At 43.8% G+C, this 21,664-nt stretch overlaps 1 protein-coding gene across 1 annotated transcript in view; it reads left to right on the plus strand.

Annotated features, from left to right (window-relative positions):
- GRID2 (glutamate ionotropic receptor delta type subunit 2) overlaps positions 1 to 21,664 on the plus strand; it is a 1,112,728-nt gene that overhangs the window by 986,258 nt on the left and 104,806 nt on the right. The window contains exon 14 of the mRNA XM_006111957.3: positions 6,817 to 6,983. Coding sequence (XP_006112019.1) covers positions 6,817 to 6,983 — 167 coding nt within the window. The remainder of the gene's footprint in view (positions 1 to 6,816; positions 6,984 to 21,664) is intronic.

Here is a 21,664-nt window from a genome sequence, read left to right on the forward strand (position 1 = left end):
CCGCAAGAGGCGGGCACCTTCCTGGGCTAGTGCGGACATCGTGGACCTCGTAGTAGGTCCTTGAAGTAGGAATAAGATCCTCCGGAAAAGGATGCTTTTTCCGGAGGATCGGGGCCAGTGTAGACGCTCTTTTCCGGCTTTTCTAAAAGCCGGAAAAAAGCGGCGGACATTTTTATTTAAATGCCGCGGGGGATATGTAAATCCCCCGCGCATTTCCCTACTACGATGGCTGAAATTAACATGCCCCTTCCGGAAAAGGGGCCAGTGTAGACGAGCCCCTAGTGTTCAAATGTGGTTTAGGATGTCTTGAACCTGAACACTGGATCAGCATTTCTTGAACAATTCCGCTGGTAACTCATGAAACAGTTCATGTTAGGGAAGTACTTTTATGGCTTATAGGCTGCAGCAATTAGAGGGTGACAGAATCAAATGCACTTGAGAGATGACAGGTCTGTACTTTCTGTTGTATTTAACCAGTCATGGAGAACATAATCACACACATTTGAGCAAGTCTGAGACTCCATTCAGTTAAGGAAAATGGTGCATTTCAGGATGACAAATTTTTGCTTAGAATAAATTATATCCTGAGAGTATGCATGAGACTGAGGAGATTATGTGGGAAGGGAAACAAAGAAAAACATGAAGCAGGAGTAAGTGCTGTAGATGGTGAAAACATTTACTTATTGGACATATGTGTTCTGCAGTGTAATTTTCTTTGGATGCAGTACTCACAATGGAGTAGTATAGATGGAACTGGTAGCACAGCTTGTTAAGTTTGGCTGACATTTCCCATTATAAGTTCTCGTCTTCAATTATCATAACTTTGCCAAACTTTAATCATTTGGGTAGATATTTTCCATGATCTGGTCTATCTCAGGCAGAAAGGTTTCGGAAAATTTCAGCCAAAATAATTAATCTGTTGCCATGAGCAAAAGGAGAGAAAAATGCTTTGTTTTGCCTCTGGTAAAAAATTATAATGTTTCCTTTGAAATGCAAGAGTGACCCTTTGCTTTGGAGCAGGGACTTCAAAATTTGGCATGGAGGTAACCTTGTATCAGGGATGAACCTTTTGCCATCTTTGGAAAATCTTACCCACATTTGTCAAGATATAAGCCCTTAAAATCACAGTTTGCATAAGTTACAGAGAAACTTGCTGTAGCTTTACACACTCAATTCCCTGAAAATTCCAGGGCTGAGCAGGACTTTTCCTGCATTTTAAGCTCTGAGCTATTACAGGCCAGGCTAGATCCAGGAATCCAAACTTAAACCAGGGAGTCCTTCTCTCCTATGCTCTCAATGCCTCTGCTGTTTGACCCAAGCATCTTGGAGGTAGAAGGTTCTTAATACAAATACAGAGAGAGCAAGAGCTGTGTGGGCTGGGGCAGGGAGAGTAGATTGGGACAAGGAGGTGGCATGGAGAGAGATAATGGGAGTGCTTGTTGGTGGGGGAAGGGAAATGGGGTGTTGGGGACTGACTGGTCAGAGAGACTGAGAGTTGGGGTGGGGGAGACTGGGGCTGGTTGGGCAAGCAGATTGGGACTGGGAACCAGTCAGGCAAGAGGAAGAAAGTATGTGGGATGAGGAAGACAGATTGACAGAGGAAGTGTGATGTGAAGGTGCTGAGTCTGGGTGCCCACAACAGACTAAATCACATGCCAGGGCTGGAGCACCCATGAGGAAAAATGAGTGGGGAGTTGAACACTCTCTGGCAGCCAAGTTCCTCCCCCACCTCTCTCCCCCCTAGCACCTAGCACCCGCTGTTGGCCCCATACTTACCAACTCCTCCCTGTCCTCTCAGCATTTCCAGAGCACCACAGACAGCTTATCTGTGACAGTCAGGAAGCTACAGGAGGGAGGGGGAAGAGTGGGTATGCTTGGGAGAAGAGATGAGATAGGAGCAGAGGCTGTTGGGAAGGGTTGAATGTGGGGGCAGGGTAGAAAAGGGATAGGACTTGGGGGAAGGGGTGGAATGGAGTGCGACCTGAGGCAGAGGGGGATGTCAAGTGCCACTGGCTAGAGCCATAGTTGGCACCTATGGGAGATACAGAGATTGGGATGAGGCATTTAGGCAGGCAGATTGGAACCAGGAGCCAGTGGGGAACTGTGAACATAAATGAGGTTGGGAGCGGTATCAGACAAGGAGCTGGAGCAGGAGATCTGGACAAGGAGATTGAGGGGGATAAAGAACTAAGAGGAAGGGGAAACTGATTTTGGTTGGGCAAAGAGACTGGGAATGAGGAAGAATGAGTGAGAGTAGGCAGAAGGGCACTGGGAAGAAGAGTGCAGAGGGGCAAGGAGACTGGAAATGGAATCAAGCCTGAAGAGCAGACTGGGACTATCTAGGTGAGGAAACTGGGAAAAAATCCAGGGATGGAGAAGAGTCAGGCTGTGAAAGGACCAGGTTGGAGGGGCTGAGACAGAATCAGTGAAGCTTGGGAATATGGGGAGAAGAGTCTGTGTCCACTAGAGCTGTGCTGGACTATCACAACCCAGAGACTTATAAAAAAAGTTCCAAGACCTGATAAGGGAGAAACCCCTCCTCTCCCCAGGAGTCTATCAGAGGCTTGGGGTGGAGGCCCTGAGCTAAGATTCCAAATGCTAAGGCCAAATGTTAACAGCTTGGGAACCACCTCGTGACAACTGGGGGAAGGGGTGGTAAGCCAAGTGACTCCCCAAACACACAGTCCCTCCATGGCCCATAGGAGTCAGAGTAAGGGGCAGGAGGGATTTGGGGTCCTGGAGATGAATTGGGTGACATGGGATGGGCCAGGAGACATGGGATGTAGTGAGGTAGCAAATGGTGGTTTGAGGGTTGCTGGGGAATGAACTGAAAGGTGGGAGAATGAAATGGGAGAGGGAAAGGATATATAAGGGCAGAGTGGTTGGGGAGTGACAAGCTGATAACTCCTCAAAAACATACAGTCCTTCTCTTGACCCATAGGAAGGGACTTGGGATCTTTGGGCTATGTGGGAAGGCTAGGGACAGAAGTTGGAGGCAGAAGGGGCTGTGGGTAGTAGTGGGGGAAGATCAGAGTGGTATATGACAGAGGGGAAGTTGCACAGCTTTCAGGTAGGGGGTACATCAAGGGGCCCAGACTGGGGAACAGCGTGGGGGAGATGGAAACCAGGGTGTCACCCGACTACAGGGCAGAGGATATGTCAGGGAGCTAGTATTTGGTGGGGAAGGTAACACCAACCACACCTCGTCTCTTCTCCTGCCAGGCTGGCTGGGTTTGGCTCCCTGCATTGACCTGATGGTGGGGCTGTCCATGCCAAATGTATGAGAGTAGTGTTGTGACTTGGTGCATGGGGTTGCAATGCCACTCACTCATATTTGGCCAGGCTGGCCCCCTGCCATCATAATGTAAGAACAGCTGGGCCTAATCTTAGCAGCACTGTGACCCTGTGTGCCAGGTTGCCATCACTGGAGAAGGATGCTGAGCACTGCCAGCTCTCTGATCCTCTGATTATTCAAGTGTCCCAGTTTTCAGTAATCTCTTCCAGACCCTGGAATGGAACCCAGAATGTCTGAATTTCATCATTCCTCTGCTGTAAGCAAATAGCTATGAAACCCCCTGTCAAAGTATTTTTCTCATCTTCCTGAGCACTGATTTACATAGAGGATGATAACAGCTTATTGCTACCAGTTACTCCTTTAGCTCTTAGTGGCAAAGGTCATATCTTTAGGTTCCAACCCTGCTATGAACTGTGTGGGTGTCAGTATGGTGCCACATGACGGAATTTATGGGGCTGGGTTCTGTTTGCTTTTTTTAAAACTGGGGACCTTGCATTATCATGGTTTTTGTGTGTAATTTAATGTAAGAAGTTGCTATACTGGTAGATATGAGAAGATGTATTCTCTCCTTATAGGGCTAATACTTGTGTTTAGATACTATAGCCTTTTTTTACATCCCAAAATGGTGGCAGTCTAATTTAAATTTAAAGGGTGGGCTTTTTTTCTATTTTAATTAAGCAAGTGCAAACCCTCTTATTTTGGTCTAAATTGTTTCAGATTAGTTAAAGCTTTTTCTAATTTACTTCGGTAAACCAAAATAAACATGTTATAATCCAAAATAAGAGTATCCACACAGCTTTAAGTTCATCTGCTGCTGAGTTCTTGTGTAGAAAAGCACTAGATCAGTTCATGGTATGGATCCAGCTGAAGAGTGGGGCAGAATGTATGTTCCTCCCCAGGTAAAGTTAATTATATTATATGTGCCGGTTCCATTCACTCTTTGGACAAGTGGGTTACTTAGTATTTATAGTGCTGCTGGTGAGAAGAATGATGTGTACTGTCAGATTAAACAAAGATTTTTGTGTCTGAATGGCAAATACAATTGCAGATTCAGTCACAATTCTGGTGATTCCCCGTCACATAGCCAACAAAAGCTTATAAAGTAACACCAGAAACACCAGGACTAGTCAAGGATACTTCTGGTATCCTTGAAGATAAAATAATCGTCAGAAACAAAATCATGTAATAGTTTGGCAAAAACTTTGGCCAAGAAAGGTGTATTAACACAGCTGCAGTAATTAGTAAAATAGGTTGCATGAACTGCCCATATAAGTTTTGCCTACAACCTAGAAGTTGTAATAGTAGGATGGGCAAGGCATATAATTTTTCATTAATCTAACACAAGGAAGAAATATTTCCATTAATGTGGTCTAAGCGAAGCTTTCATTGGTATGGTATTATAATATATCAGTCAAGGTCAGTCTTCATAATGAAACACAAAACTGCTACAGGTTTTTTGAAATGCAGGGAAAATATATCTTTAGAGCAATGCTTCTCTTTAAAAGAGTCTTGTAGTCAGGGTCACTGAAGCAAATTTTCTATCTAGATATTTATCTGATTCTAATCACCACAGCTTCTGAGCACCTCACCTCGGGTATTAATAAATTTATTGTCATGAGGCAGGGAACTCTATTCCCATTTTACAGATATGGAATTAAGACAGAGATAAATAGATTTTTAAAAGTGCTCAGAACCCAGCTGCTCCCTTTGAGCACTTCTGAAAATCTGGCCACTTCATGTTAGTATCCAAATAAGAGAAATGTGTGTGTGTGTTTTTTAAAATCTGTTACCAAGTGTCATATCCAAGGTCATACATAGAAATTGTGGCAGAGCTGAAAACCTATGACAGATCTCTTCAGTTTCAGTCCTTTGCTTTCACCATAAAATTATCTTTTCATTAGGACCAGAGAGATAGTCAAAAGTGTGAAGGGAGTAAAAGAAGCAATGCACTGATTTTCTCATACATCTACACAGTGTGAATGTAGCACAAGTGACTGAAGTCCTCCAGTTATATACTAAACAGAAATAGTGCAAGTTTTTTCCAACTTCTCCACCAGCATTCCTTATCCCTGAGGGAAAATTATTTTCAATTCACATTTAATTCTTAGCATCTCTGCTGTGTCCACAAACAAAAGTACCAACCAACATCAATTGTAGCTGAGGGGTCTGGGATATGGATACTTATCTTTTGGGAACTGGACTGAAACCTCACATTTTTTTAATCAAACAGCCTTCAGATGTTGTAATCAGGGTCCCAATGCAAGCCAACTGAGGTCACCAAATTAGGGTGAACTGCAAAAAATGGGGCAGCCAATACACAATGCTGGTGGTTATTTCAATACTTCTTAGATTTACCAATCTAGCACACTGCAAATTCTATAATACCTCACTGTTTAGGCAGAAACCAACAACATAGTTCCCTTAAAGCAACCCTGCCTTAGGTTTCCACTGGATACCTAAGAAAAATATGATTATGATTATTGACTATCTATTAATCATATAAGACAGTTCTACCAATCCTAAAGGATAGGACACGTTACCCAAAAGGTTAATTAATATTTTAGATCTTACCAAAATTCCTACTTATAGCCAATTCTTATTAACTAAACTAAAATTGATTAGGAACCAAAAGGGAGAGAGTATTGGTTAACAGATCAGTATACAAACAGACATGAGCAAAATTCCTGAGATTCAGATTAATAGCAGGAATGGTGAGGTTTGTAGTTACAAAGAGTTCTTATAAAAATAATCCATAAATTATAATCTGATGTTTGTACTCTGGGTGAAACAAGGGAGGCCTGGAGGTTACTGTCTTGTGGCTCAAACTTCCCCTGATGAAATTTAAGCAGATCTGACATAAAAAGGATCAGGATCATTTCCAGGCCAGTGTCCTTAGACCAGGAGTGGGCCTGTGGGCTGGATCCAGTCCACAGGGTTAATAACCCTGTGGGCCCCACCTCTATTGTTCACCTGCACCTCTGCAGGCATCAGACAATTGCAGCTCTCACTGGCCTTGGATCATCGTTCGCGGCCCATGTGAGCGGGAAGAAGCAGTGTCCCAGACCTTACCTCTTCCTGCTGCTCCCATTGGCCGCGAACAGTGATCTGCGGCCAGCAAGAACTGCAGTTGACTGATAGTGGCTTCTTCAGATGGGTTGTGCCCGCAAAAGCTCATGATACTATATCCACATTTTGTATTAGTCTCTAAGGTGCTGCAGCACTATTCGTTATTTTTTTTAAAAAAATCAGTTACAGACTAACACGGCTACCCCTCTGAAACTTTTGAACATGCAAGTCTCTACAGGTTGACTCTGGGTTTCTTAGCCTGCAGGATACTTAACCCTTTCTGGCCATGTATCATATCTGGTATACATTTTATTGCAATTATATAACAATGGTAGCAACAATGGTTTGTATGGACACATTTTAATCAAATGACAGCACAGATGACATTTTTTGGCCACAATTGCCTTGTTTTGGAGTTGACAAGTTGCAACTTTAACTTTTTCTATTTGCTGCAGGTGAAGTATGGGAACTATGCTTTTGTGTGGGATGCAGCAGTACTGGAATATGTGGCCATCAATGACCCAGACTGCTCCTTTTACACCGTTGGGAACACTGTCGCAGACAGGGGCTATGGAATTGCACTTCAGCACGGCAGTCCCTACAGAGATGTCTTCTCACAAAGGTAAGATTCAGGAGAGGATGGAATAGGAATTAAGGGAAGATATTTTTCAGCTCTGGAACCATTTCTAGTTGCATATTCGTTTGTGGGAGAACTTGTGGCTGTTGCTGTCCACTCCTGGATTTTGTACACATGCATTCACTTACTTGAGAATGTGCATAAAAACAGCAGGAAAATGCCCCATTTTTCAAAAAGAAAGGAATGAAAAAACACACTGGTGACACCTGACCTCATATCATCAAACACGCCATTGAAGCAGGTAACTACCAATTGCATATTCTGGCATTTTTGTATGCTCAGGTTTATTATTCATTTCCCTAGCAGACCCATTAAAATACTTAGTTTTACTTGATTGCTTTCACTCTCCCAAGAAACATCATGGAGTTGCATTGAACTTTACTGGAAGGGAAATGCAAAAAACATTTGTGATACCTATGGTCTGTGGATGCCAAGGCCCCACACTCAGTGCTTTTGTGATTAAGAACCTCCCTCCAAAAAGATACAAGCCTTTTCTAAGGAGAGACAATAGTTCAGAGCTTTTTCTCCAGCTAAATCAACTTTTTGGAGTTGCAAAAGTCTCTAGTGAGATTTCTGGTATCTCTTGCTTTTAGTCAGATCAGCAATATCAACAGAATTCTTTACCGTGCTTTCTCAGCATTCAGTATTAATTCAAAATCCCACTTGCATAGGAAATGGAAAAAATACCCAATAACGAAAAAACATACATTCACACACTACAGGAAAGCTTTATTTTGTATTCAGTTTGAATTTTGGATAAAGGTCTGGGTGAATTATGTAGTTCCTATTTATTCCAAACCTTTTCTCTCTATTGCTAAGTATTTGTACTTAAAGCAAGTAACAGACTTTCTCACTTGCTTTGTTGGAATTTCTTGTGTGTGGTGGTCATAATGAATATCCTTACTTATGGCATATCAATATGTTTTATTGTGACTTGTGTCCCTTTTATTCACTTTCTGTGAAAATTCAGATACCGGCACAGGTATCTGCAGAAAGCAAATTTCACAATTATAATCTTGAATATTGACAGGATTGAATTTTAAATTCTCCTGCCAGCAATGTTTGTGTCTTCATCATCATAGGGAAAAGAAACAACCAGAAATAATGCTATGTGACATATCTGATCTGTTACAACTAAGCAGCACAGCTTGATTTTTAAATATTTCTATTCACTCAGTAGAATGAAATACTCAGAAAGATAGCCATTGAATTCCTTCATAAAATACATGCATTCAAGGAAATCATTATCTTCTCACAGATACTCTGCGCAGAATGGGACTAAATTCACTGAATATATTACTGATTGGGGGTTGTTTGTGTGGCTTTTGTGCTTTAGGATAAACTTTAAAAAAAATCTAAAAGTTTTCAGAAGTGATGAAGTTAAATGCACTGAGTTATAGAAATATATATACACACATTGTAGGGAGTCATTTGTCAAAAACACTGAAACGCTCAATTAATATGACTATGAACACACAGCAGAAAATATCTAGGGCTGTAGTATTGTTTGCTTGATATACAGTATGCAAAATAAGCAAGTAAAAATCCTTTTTATAACTTTTCTAAGGAAAGTTCCCAGTCCTATATGCTCTGGAACAGCAACACTTAGGGCATGCCTACACAGCAGGGCAAAAGCGAAATAAGCTATGCTACTTGAGCTACATCAGTCGCGTTGCTTAAGTCGAAATAGCTTATTTCAGCTTTGGCACTGTCTACACAGCAGGAAGTGTGAGTTAGAACACTCTTCTTCCAACTTCCCTTACTCCTCATAAAACTAGGGTTACAGGAGTCAGAGAACGAAGTCCTCCAGCACGACATTATTTTGACATTATATCGAAATAACTGCTTGTAGTGTAGATGCAGACTGTGTTATTTCGGAATAATGTCAGTTATTCCGCAGTAACACTGCTGTGTAGATATAGCCATAGAGATGAGAATGACATGATGAGTTACATTCATGGTATTAAGTCACCTTGTTTTTAGCATGATCCACATGGGTTTGATTTTTAAGAAATGGAGACTAAGAGGAGCTGTAAACCAAAGATGAAATCCTGGCCCATCTGACATTATTAGGAATGTTGCCATTGACTGTAGTAGGGCCAGCGTTTTCACCCAAGCCCCTTTACATTCATGTTTTCATATCTTCACGTGAAGAGTGATATATATGTACAAAATATTAATATGTTATTGTCATTATTTTATTAATGGTAACTGTAATTGTGTTATTGATACAATAATAGCATCCTGAAGTTATATTAGCAGGGATATATTATGCAAAGCATATTAGTACCCAGGATATTAGACATGGTCATCACTAGAGTTAAGAAGAACTTACCCTGTGATAGAGTACTGAACAAGCAGGGAGGTTGGGTTATTCCTCTTCTGAAGCATTGACATTGGCTATACAGGCAGTCCCCGGGTTACGTACAAGATAGGGACTGTAGGTTTGTTCTTAAGTTGAATCTGTATGTAAGTCGGAACTGGCATCAGCTGTTGCTGAAACTGATCAGTTTCAACAGCTGCTGAATCTGGACACCAGTTCCACTTACATACAGATTCAAGGTAACAACACCAGGCGTCCCCAAGTCAGCTGCTGCTGAAACTGATCAGCAGCTGATTCCAGGAAGCCCAGGGCAGAGCAACTCTGCCTCGGGCTTCCTGTAGTCAGCCGCTGGTCAGTTTCAGCAGCGGCTGACTTTGGGACGCCTGGGGCAGAGCAGCTCGGGTGCTGCTGGCTTGGTCCAGTAGCGCGGCCGCTCCTCGGAGCTTCTGGACCAACCCAGCAGCACCCCAGCTGCTCTACCACAGGCATCCTGATTCAGCCACTGCTGAAACTGATCAGCAGCTGAATCAGGATGCCTGGGGCAGAGCAGCTGGGGTGCTGCCGGGTTGGTCCAGTAGCGCCAAGGAGCGGTGCTGCGGGACCAACCAGCAGTGCCCCACCTGCTCTACCACAGGCCCCCGGCTTTGCTCCACGTCTCCCTGGTCTGCTGGGGGGGGCACTAGCTGCGTCCCCCACCCCCAGCAGACCAGGGAGACGTGGACCAAAGCTGCGGAGGACCCGGGCCGAACCGTGGCGCTTCCAGATCAGCGCCACGGTCCGGCCCGGGTCCTCCGCGGCTTTGCTCAGTGTCTCCCTGGTCTGCAGACCAGGGAGACGCTGAGCAAAGCCACGGAGGACCCGGGCGGACCCGCGGCTTCCAGATCAGCTGAAAGCGCTGCGGGTCCGGCCCGGGTCCTCTGCCGCTCTGCTCAGCGTCTCCCTGGTCTGCAGACCAGGGAGACGCTGAACAAAGCGGCGGAGCACCCGGCTGGACCGGCGCCGCTTCCAGATCAGCTGGAAGCGGCGTGGGTCCGGCCCCGGGTGCTCCGCCACTTTGTTCAGCGTCTCCCTGGTCTGTAGACCAGGGAGACGCTGAACAGAGCGGCGGAGCACCCGGACGGACCCGCGCCGCTTCCAGCTGATCTGGAAGCGGCCGCGAGTCCGGCCCCGGGTGCTCCGCCGCTTTGGTCAGCGTCTCCCTGGTCTGCAGACCAGGGAGACGCTGAACAAAGCGGCGGAGCACCCGGCAGGACCCGCGCTGCTTCCAGCTGATCTGGAAGCGGCCGCGGGTCCAGCCCCCGGTGCTCCTCCGCTTTGCTCCCGTCTCCCTGGTCTGCTGGCTCTGCCAGCAGACCAGGGAGACGGGGAGCAGCTTTTCTCGCCCCGGAGAAGGCGGGCGGTGGGACCAGGCGTCCCGCTGCTCTAGTTCTCCGGGGCAAGAAATCCCCGTTCGTAACTGCGGATCTGACGTAAGTCGGATCCGCGTAACTCGGGGACTGCCTGTACAGGTCTCACTGTTGTAAGTACAATACAGGGTTATTTTGTCACAGAATCACAACATTTCAATGTATTATATTTTGAAGTCTGGAGAGTCTGAACTGGTATTATGCAATTTTAGCACTAATGAACAAAGAACTGATTATCTCACCAGGACTGATGACTGATCAGAAGCGACATGACCCCATGTGCTAGGTGGGCCATGATGTGCCTACAGGGGCAATATTAGTAAGGAATTTGGAGAGTTTGATTACATGTGTGCTCTAAAGAACATATATGAACTTCCTTTTTCAATGACTTTATTTCTCTATTATCAGACTCTGTGAGGGTATGTCTACACTTGCAACCTAATTCGAACTAGGGCTGCAAATGTAGGCATTCGGAATTGCAAATCAAGCCTGGGATTTAAATATCCTGAGCTTGATTTGCATGTTCCCGGCCGGGTGCCATTTTTTAAATTTACAAGCCCGGACTAGCTGCCCACATCTACACACGGCAGGGAAACGGGCGTTCAAAATAAAACCCTATTTCGAACTACCTGTTAAACCTCATTGCAGGAGGAATAACAGGTAGTTTGAAATAGGGCTTTATTTAATAAAATTAAATTAAAATAACACCGGTGAAAGTTTATGCATAGACCAGGTTTAGCAGAGGATACAGTAATTAAATACACATTCTGAAACTTTGTGTATGCAGTAGCCTCTTAAGCTAGTTTTTTAACTAATAGTTTTTTAAAAAAGCATAAGGGTTTCTTTCAAAAATGTGCAGATTTAAGAATTTAAAAAAGAATGAAAAAAACCTCTTGACTTTCAGCACAGTGTACAGATTTCAAACAGTAAATGAGAAAAGTAGTTCTGTTTTAACTGCAATATCAGAATGCCTTCAAATAAGCTTTTTGTGGGTATTTATTAAAATAAAGGGGTAAAAAATTTGAAGCTTTGTAAAAAAAAAAGAAAGCAGATGGTCTTTGAATCTCTCTCTCTATATAAAGACTATTCTAAGCTGAAACTGAGGCTATGTCTAGACTGCAGGCTTCTTTCCAAAGAAACTTTTCCAGACGAGATCTTCCAAAAAAACTTCTTCCGAAAGAGAGCGTCCACACTGCAAAAGCTCATCAAAAAAGCGATCTGCTTTTTTGAAATATAGCATTCCCACTGAATGGATGTTATCTTACATGTAAGCTGTGATTACTATGGACAGAGTGGCCACCAGGGCACCTGTGCTTTTTCCTCTTTCCTCTCCTTTCGAAAGAACTCCCTCTACCCCACCCACACATGCCTTTTTCCAAAAGAGCTCTTTCAGAAAAAAAACTTCTTCCTCATAAAATGAGGATTACCAATGTTGGAAAATCCCCTTTGTTCTTTAGATTTTCTTTTGGAAGAATGTGGACGTAATTGAAGTTTCTTTGGAAAAACGAAAAACTCTGTAGCGTAGACATACCCAAAGATATGAACAGTAAGGTTTCTGAATACTGCATACGTGGTTTTTAACTGTATTCACATGTGAAGGGGACCACTTGGATCTCAGATATACAGACAGTGATCAAAATTATTTATTTAACCTCGGAAACCAATTGCTTCCACTCCATCTAGAATTCAGAGGAAATGTAATTGTGTAAAAATAATAGCAAAATCTAGGAAATATTTGAGTAATGGAGTTTTCATCTTCTCTCAATAGCTTCAGAATCATTTGACAGATTTTTATAAATATACCCGTTCTTGTCATTAGACAACAAATCAATATGCAGGGGTAGGTCAGAATACCACATTTTATGCGATTAACGGATGAACTTCTGTGCACTAGCAACCCCGTGGGCAGCACACTAGAATTACTTTTCTTTTTAAAGTAATGACAGGGGCTTTCATTTTGGGAAACACTGAATGCTACAAGAAAAGTTCCAAGAGAATGTGTTTCTTGGTTCAGTTGGAACTGTGTGCTGACATTCAATGTGACACCTATTAAGAACTCTCTTCATTCTTGAGCCTTAAATCCTCCATTGCGCTCCTGGGAGATATAAAAATAATTGCAAAATTCTATCAGGATATCATAGAGTTTTGTATTTCCCACAGTGCTACAGCAGTTGCTCAATTCTGAGCATGCGGTATCTATTGTAGGTCAAGAATAAGGGGACAGAAAAGATTTCTGACCTCATTCACATCTCCACTTTTTCTTGAATTCTGTTGGTAGAGAGAGAAAAGGTAAATTTTATAAACTGCAGAAGCTAATGGCCTGATTTTCACTGAGGTAACTGGGATCTGTCGGTGCTCAGTACCTCTGAAAATCAGGTGTTAGAGGGCTTTCTCTTTATCCCCTCCTCTGGTTCTTGTCACGCAGAGAAAGTGGAAGACCAGAAGTCTGAAGTGCAGGCAATGCAATGTTTATCGGGGTTAGTTCCAACCAAGCATGCCTATAGCTCTACAGGCAGCAGAGTCTTTTCCCCAGTGTTCCATTCACAGCACTGACAACATGGAGAGTTTACCTCATATCCACCTTCCCAGCTCTAATGCTGCAGAGCCTTATCTGTGTCCATTTCCCCATTCTCACCGCCTCCTTCTTACCAGGCCCAAATATGCCTGCAGCGCACACCCCTACTTACTGACTTGGGGTCATATTCTATATTGGTGGGTGTGACGGGGCACCGATGCCCCGCACTCCGAGCCGCCTGGCATCGGCCATGTACACGGTGCGGGGAGCCGGGTACGCAGCGTGCGCGGGGTGTTCACATGCCACGAGCCAGCTCCACCACCCCAAGACCGCGGGAACTGTGAGCCGCGGCCATAGCATGGCTGCACCAGAAGTAACGGAGGGAAAGAGGGCGGGGCCTGGTGAATGGCAAAGGGATGATGTTGGGGGGGTATGAGAGCGTCGGGACAGAGGGCGGGCTATTTAAAATGGGAGAAACAGTTGGGGAAGGGGGGAAGGAAGGACACGGGGCATGAAGGAAGGACACTGGGGAGGGAGTCTTACGACCGGCGGAAGTACCACCGAAGGAAGGGATGAATGGGCGGACTGTCACTGGGAGAAAATGGAGAGAGGAAGCAGTCTAGGGTGGGGTGTGTGATTATAGCCTGCGGGCTGGCGTGTTTCGGCAGGAAGCCCCACCAGCTGGGGCCCATGAGTGAGGGTGGGTCCAGGCCTCCCTCTCCCTGCCACCAAAGGCGGGAGCACTGTATCAATTGACATCTCGGCAGGAGTAGTACAAACTGCTACGAGAGTCGGTAGGGTGTTGCAAACAAGATGTGAGCCAGACTCGGGGACTCACAAATCAAGACTAAAGGAAGGGTGGGGGGGAGAATAAATGCACTTGTTAACAATGGGTCATGAGTCTGGGGTCTTCATCCCTTTTCTTTTGTATCCCATGAGAGGAGTAAAGGTTGAGATAGTGCTCTGGCCAAGCCCAGACTTTTCTTTGGCTTTTAATGTTTCTTATGTCTTCCCCATCCCGGCTACCACGCCTAACTGGTTGCTTGACCTAGGCTTCGGAGAAGAGCCAGGCAACCTTCCAGTGTATCCTCATAGATTAGACCCCCATCAGATGCTGTGATACTTTAGCTGTGTTCTTTTTCTTATCTCTTTCTAGTGGAAGTGCTGAGCCCCTCACCCTTCTCCACCCCACTCCTAGCAAAGCTCCAGCACACAAGGTTGGTAGTCAGGACCTTGGGCATGAGTCTGGCAGCAGAGGCCCCCAAAGTATGGGGCTCAAACTGGGACCCCAGCACGAGAGGCCAGCAGCAGAGCCCTTGTCACATGGGACTGGCACAGAGGCCCAAGGCACACCAGGGTCAAACCAGGACCCCAGCGTATTGGGGCAGTTCTCATGCCTATTAAGGATGCTAAAATGCGATTGGTTGGCTAATCGTATAGTTGATACAATTTGTAAGGGCTATACAATGAGCTGATAAGCACCTCCTCAGAGCCACAGTGGGCAGTCCTGAGCAGTCCTGAGCAGTCCTGGCTCCGCTAGATGGAACTGTGGCTCTGCATTTCACATGTAGTAAGAGCTGCTGTAGTGAGGTTGTAATAATTGCATGAGGAGAACTGAGGAGAAATCATTGGCACATGGAGCTTCAGCATTGCTTCTTTGGAAACTTAACATACAGCTCACAATAAATGATGAAAAGGCATGATGAGTTAGTGGGTCAGGAGGTGAACTCGTTCCCTTCTTTTTACAATTATAAGCAAAAGAAATGGAGACTGGCAATGATTTTTGTGGTGCCATCTTCAAATCTTTGCATCATGTACCTCATTCATATTACTTTCAAGAATACAAATTTCAGATGCATAGGAGAAAACCCGAGTTGTATGTGCAGCCTGCTTCCTTGCACAGCTGGTGTAGCTTTTAATAGTAATCGGTGGACGAAGGGGTTAAAAGATTCTGACACAGCTGACCTGCAAATGGAGCATGATGAGACAGTCCTGGAGAAAGGCACTGGAGCTTTCTTAATGCAAACACTGTGCCATTGTCTGGAAGCTGGTCACAGACAAATCACAAAACTACAACACAGATCAGTATGATTGGCAGTTTTAGTGTAATAGATGCCCCAGGCTAGAATGTCAGAGGGATTCTGCAGGTCGAAAGTGAGGCGCAATGGAAGAGCGAGGTATGAAAGCTTGTATACTCCTCACCTGCTCTGAGCCTGGCCCACGTGAAAGCAGTAATCCCTTATCTTTGTTCTCCATTAGAAAAAGAAAAACTGGTTATATAGATTGAATCCCCACTGACTGACTGTCAAACAAAGAAGCACTCTATTCTGCACGTTAAACTGGCAGTATATATAACTACTTAAACTATTTCTTACTAATTAGCCTTTCTTTTTTGCCTTAAGCAACTGAGTTTTATCATATAAAGGGGAAATTTTGCTCTCAAACATATGTGCAGTTCCCATGGAAGTTAGAGATGGCTGTGTACTAATCTGTGTACTAACATTACATTAAAGTAATGTATACTATACTGCATTCCTCACATAATATTATGTTGAATATTTATATATCCCTCACTTAAAAGTGCTCAGGTGTAAATTCAAAATTACAGTAAAACTAAAATATATTCCAGCATGTTGCTTCCTCAGTGATCTTTTCTCATTTTGTATTTTTAACAGGTACAGAAGTTTGATTTCAGGTAGCTTAGAACCAAACTTCCCTGTTTAAAACTGCCAGCCCTGTTAACATGTGTTGATGCTGATATGCAAGGGGCAAGGTAATGGGCAACTGCCAACTCAGTGAAGCAAATGAGCAGGATGTAAGAGAACAGGGAGTCCCTCTTGCGGAGGGCGGGGCGGAGGGATAAAGAGGAGAATCAGGAATATGGACTGAGTGGCCCTGAAGAAAGGAAACCTCAGGAGCACGCAAACCAGGGGAGAAAGCTTGAGCTAAACTCGTTAATGATAATATCCATAAGGAGGGTGAGTTTTGTTCTGTTTTTAACTTGAGGTAGTGTGGGAATCTTGTTATACAACAAGTTGAGGGAGGTTTTCCAGCAGCATTTTCAGCATTTCCTTGTAATACATTTTCAGTGGTTGCTTTCTCTTCCTTAGTTCTTGCTTGCAACATAGATGGCCTCTCTGAATGAGGAAATGCACTATATTAGAGCTGGGTTTAAACACATTTTTAAAAGCAGTTCAGGCTAGCGTAGTTTATCTGGCCCATGTGGGTGGGATGCTAGCAGTACTTTTAAGAAGCCTACTCTGGTGATGTGTATAAAGGCTATTTTTATTCATAAAAATTAATGAAAACAATGCACAATAATTAACGAGATTTTGGTGGACAGTAGAATCATTCTTACATTATTTTTTCATTCAGTAATGGTCCTGTTATCCAGCAAAAATATGGTACAATCTTTTGCAGGTTTTCTTGCAAAGATCATTTTGAAGACATGAAAGGCAATGTGAAAGATCTGAGATTGGTAGGCTTTCAAATCTTAGTTCCTGTGTGAGCCCTCCCTGATAATGTGTTCAGATTTGCCTGATCAGACCTCTGCTCTTATACTTTCTGTGGGGCTCAGAATAGGTATGAGGATCTGCTCTTGTGGATCAGTTTGCAGGATTTGTTGGCACTAGTCTGGACTGTGGTTTTGTACACTGCTTTAGTGTCAGACAAACCATGTTAGCCCAATCTGGTTTTAAAGCCAGGCTCAGACCCAGTTTCAATAACATGATTTTTGTCCCCAGTATAAATCAAGGCTTTAGTCCTTACTCTGTTGACTGCTGCCTTTTATAAAAACCGAGTGCCTTTTCCACTCCCACATTTTGCATTTGAACATGACTTGGTTCTGCTTCATGACTAAGTGCAGGCACAAAAAAAGATGATACGGCCCAGCAAAATTGTACTCACCGCTTTATTCATAAAACACTTTGCAGAGTGCCTTTAGTAATTTGCCGTTGTAACTGCTTGCACATAGAGCTTTCAGTGCAATATCTGACACTGTATTTAGTTCATACTTTGACTGCTCAGCTAAAAATTCCATTTGTATGCATTTATTCTGCTTCACATATTATGTTATCAGTCACTTTCAATATTTCAAAGTCACAGCAGTCTTTTTCTGACACACATTTGTCAGAATGAACTGCATTGATTGCTGTTATTACAGACTGCAGTTCCTGAGTAAGGGAAATGGCTTATATAGAACCAGAATATTGAAATTGCCTGATAAAACAATAGATAAAACAGAATAAATGAATATAAATGGACACTTTAAATGGACAGCAAAAATATGCAAGTTTATAAAGCCAGCATCTGAAATTCAAAAACTCATGAAGAAAAATGTAATTAATTTTTTGAACTAGCTATCCACTGTACTGGAAATCACTCTGCCCCTTTGCATATCAGCTAGCTAGTGAGATATTTCTTTCTTGGCTTCCTGATAATCAGGCACTTTAAAAGGTTCTTCTAATCAATGGATGCTGTCACTGAAAAGAATGTTGGTAATCAGCCCACTGCAGAGTTCCTGAGCACTCTAGGCCTATCCAGAAAAGTATTTAACCTTATGCTTAACTTAACCTTAAGTTTCAATGACCTAGGCATGTAAGAAGGTGTCTAATCAGGTGCTGAAAGTTGGATACAGTACTTGCTTCAGTACTGTGCTAGATGGGGCCAGAGTGTCTGTATCTTGCAGAATTGAGCCACGGGGGGAAGAATACCAGTTGAGGCAGAAAATAGTCCCTTTTATTGTAATTAGTGTTGTTGTTTATATTTGCTGCTGTTGTCAATTAAAAAGCTGTGAATGTTCAAACTACACAGCAGAGAGGAAAATATGCCACTTAACATTGAAATAAATTATTGAGCTATTACAAATTATTACACATCAGGGTGCTCCCCACAAATCACAGATGTTTGAATTGGAAGCAAGTATGATACGGCAAAACAGCATTAGTGTCTGCAAGTTCACAGAAGTGACTCTCAACTTCCCAAGTGTCTAGAGTTGCCAGCCCTCCAGTATTGGCTTGGAGTCTCCTGGAATTGGCATAGATTTCCTGGTGACCATTGAAAGCAGTCTGGCAAACTGTGATGTAACTTTTCTTAAAAAAATACTATTACATCATGTTGAGGGGAAATCTCCCAGAATAGCTTCTGTCAGAGTTGGCAGCTCTACAAGTGTCACTAAGTACAGCCTCGGTATCTGTGACAATGTCTAACTTCTACAGAGAACTAATAAGAAAGATACACTGATGTATGTATAATTCACACAGTCTCTCTTAGGATATCATTTTGTGTGAACTACTAAAGCAGGGAAAATCACAGTTTAAGATTTAAACCTTCTAAACCTGAGTACTAAGAAGAAGGCAGCGGAATAATAACCAGGGTGTTTTGCATCCTTATGAGAAAGTATGACAGGTTCCCTCCTCAACTCAGAACGTCTTGGCTTTTCTTAAGTCTTAACTCTTCTAGCTGTTTTGTGTGTGGTGTTCCTTGTGGGTGAGGCAGCTGTTGGACAAGGCCCAGAGTTAGCTGTAACATGTTTATGTTATTTTTTTAATATTATGCTAATTTGTTTGTTAAGGGATTTTAGTTAATTGGTGACATCTCTGCAGCTCATGGAATTATTTTAGATTTACACTGGTTAAATTGACAGCAGAATGTAATCCTATAAATACATCTTTGACATCAGTTAGATTTAAGCATCAAGATTGAGGTTCTCATGAGGCAGAGGCTTTATATTTTACTGCGTATAAATTGCCTATAATTATTTATCATCTATAATAGTCATTCATCAGTACACAATATAAGGATATGTTTTACCTATTCATAGTAATTATGTGAAAGATTTACTCATTGTGAAATTCTGTTCTCAGTTCCACTAGTGTAAAATTGGAGGAGCGCTAGCTGCTGAATGCACACATAGCAATAATGGCCCAAATTAGCTTACAATGTAAATAGACAAGACAAAGGAATAATAATACTGTTGTTGTTTCCATTTTCTAGTTCAAGGGATGGAGGCACAAAGGGATTAAGGTGGCACAAGTAATCTATGCCAGGCCAGGGTGCCAACAGCCTCTGTGGGCCCCTGGACAAGATGTGGCGGGGGGGGGGGGGGGGAGAGGGAGTAGCTCTCCACTCCTGGAAAGGGTGGGGTCTTGAGAAGAAAGGGTGGAACTGCTGGGGATAGCCAACCCTAAGCACCACCCAGAGCGCACCGTGCCAGCCCCCAGACAGCTCTCAGACCATCTGGGTATGTCTACACTACCACGAGGTATAACGGTAGTTTGGACTAGGAAGCCTAGTCCTAACTACCTAGTCTGTGCCACATGTAGCCGCACGGCACGGAGTCCGCACTAGCGGACATTTAAAAATGGCGGCGCCTGGCTTTATGCAAATGAAGCCTGGGAAATTCAAATCCCGGGCTTCATTTGCAACTCCGGTTGCCTACATTACCACCCTAGTTCGAACTAGGGTGGTAGTGTAGACATACCCTCTGAATGCAGTTCTACCCTCCTATTCCCCATCCTTAGTGCTTCCTGGAGCATGTGGCATTGCATTGCAGCAGTGATTTAAAGGGCCCAGGTCTCTAGCTGCTGCTGCTATTATGGATTACCAGGCCCTGGGGCAGCTGCCCTTTCTCCCGCCCCCTCCCCCCAACCTCTGGTTGGCAAGCCTGCCAGAACCAGGGATTGAGTCTTATGGGGTTTTTTTTCATATGTGAAATAACATGAAATAAAATGTAAAAACAATTTTTAAAACTTTGCTCATAGCAGCTCCTTGGGATTCCCTTCCCTTGGAGCTCCATCTGAAGGCATTGTGACCTGGCACATGGGGTCACAGAGCTCCTCAGCTTTGACCTCCATCATGACAGAGGTGACCAGATCAAATCTGAGTTCTGAGTGAGTGTCTCTGACCCCATTCATAAAGTAACAGTGATGGTGGAGGTCAGAGAGAAGGGCCAGAAACTAGGCCTGTGGGACAGGAGCCACCACTGCTGGACAACTGCAGGAAGGATTCACTCCATAAAGCCCTCCAGGCCATTCAGAGACAGGACCTAACACAACAGCTCAGAACTTTCCACAGTAAAAAGAAATAAAAGTCATCCCTATCTGACCAATAAAACTGATACAAATGTAAAAGAATGTAAGAGTGCTCCACCTAGGTCCCTTGAATCATTGTCCCTGGCCATCCTTCCTGCCAATTACCTCAACAATAAATATGCTAACTGAATAAGAATGTTGTACATACAGTCCACTTACCAAATATTGGGCCCAACCCTGTAGTCTGATGGAAGTAGAGTGCCCATTGTCTTCAATGGGAGTTCTGTCTGATAAAGTTTGAAGAATTGAGGCCATGATTTCTAAAAACTGGGATAACTTCTTTCACATGTGGAAAAAATATATGAACGAAACAAGTATAAAAGTCAAACTACATTCAAACTGTTATTTTTATTCTTAGTATTTTTATTGTCCTCCTAAATCAAAAGCCAAATCTGGCCCGCGGAGGCCCTCTTGACCACCCCAGGTCTAAAGTGTACGTAGACATCCTTAATTCTCAAAGAAGTAAAACAACAGTAGTAGCATTCCCATAGCAATTTTCATCCATATATATTCAAGTGCTCTACAAATGAAGGTGTCATTGCTCCCTTTTACAGATAGGGTAACTAAGGCAAGCAGATGAATTGGACTTGCCCAGAGTCACCCATTACAGCAAGATACCTCTCATGGGCCAGATTTTGCCCACCAAGCCACCAGATCTGGCCCACGGTCCCCCTGCCAGGACCCTCTGGCACACAGCAACCACTGATTTAAGCACAGGGCTGCTCCTTGTGGCTCTGTGCTCTGGAGGGAGGGGGAGACTTTGTGTGATCTGCCTGCCTCAAGTCCAATCCTCAGCTCCTATTGGCCTGAAATAACCAGCCAATAGGAGCTGAGAGACTGGCCTGGGGCACAGGGGCAGCACAAACAAACTGCAGGTTGTTACCTCTATGTGGCTCTCCCAGAGCTGAGAGCCACATAGAGGGAGCAACCTGCAGTTTTAAGTACAAACCTATACCTCCATGCTTTGGCCTATACTGCCTCCTTGACCCTACACCCCAATCCCCTACCCCAGGTCACAACCTCCTCCTTCACCTAAATTCCCTCTCAGACCTCACATTGTCTCCTGAACCCCAGTCCCGTACCCTGTGCATCCTTCTGCACCATCCTAGACCCTGCACCTCCTCCACAGAAAAGTGCAGCCCTTGACCACTTTCCAGAATCTTTGAGTGGTCCTCCACCAAAAATTATTGCCCATTCCTGCATTAGGCCAATGATAGATCCAGATATCCTGACTCTAAATCTAATGTCTTTTTCACTTCAGTGGATTTCTTATTCCCACTCTTAATTCAAAGGTATTGGGTCAATTTTTCACTCTGTTATGAGCCAGTTTC

Source organism: Pelodiscus sinensis, chromosome 5, assembly GCF_049634645.1.
Source record: "Pelodiscus sinensis isolate JC-2024 chromosome 5, ASM4963464v1, whole genome shotgun sequence".
Classification (NCBI taxonomy): domain Eukaryota; kingdom Metazoa; phylum Chordata; order Testudines; family Trionychidae; genus Pelodiscus; species Pelodiscus sinensis.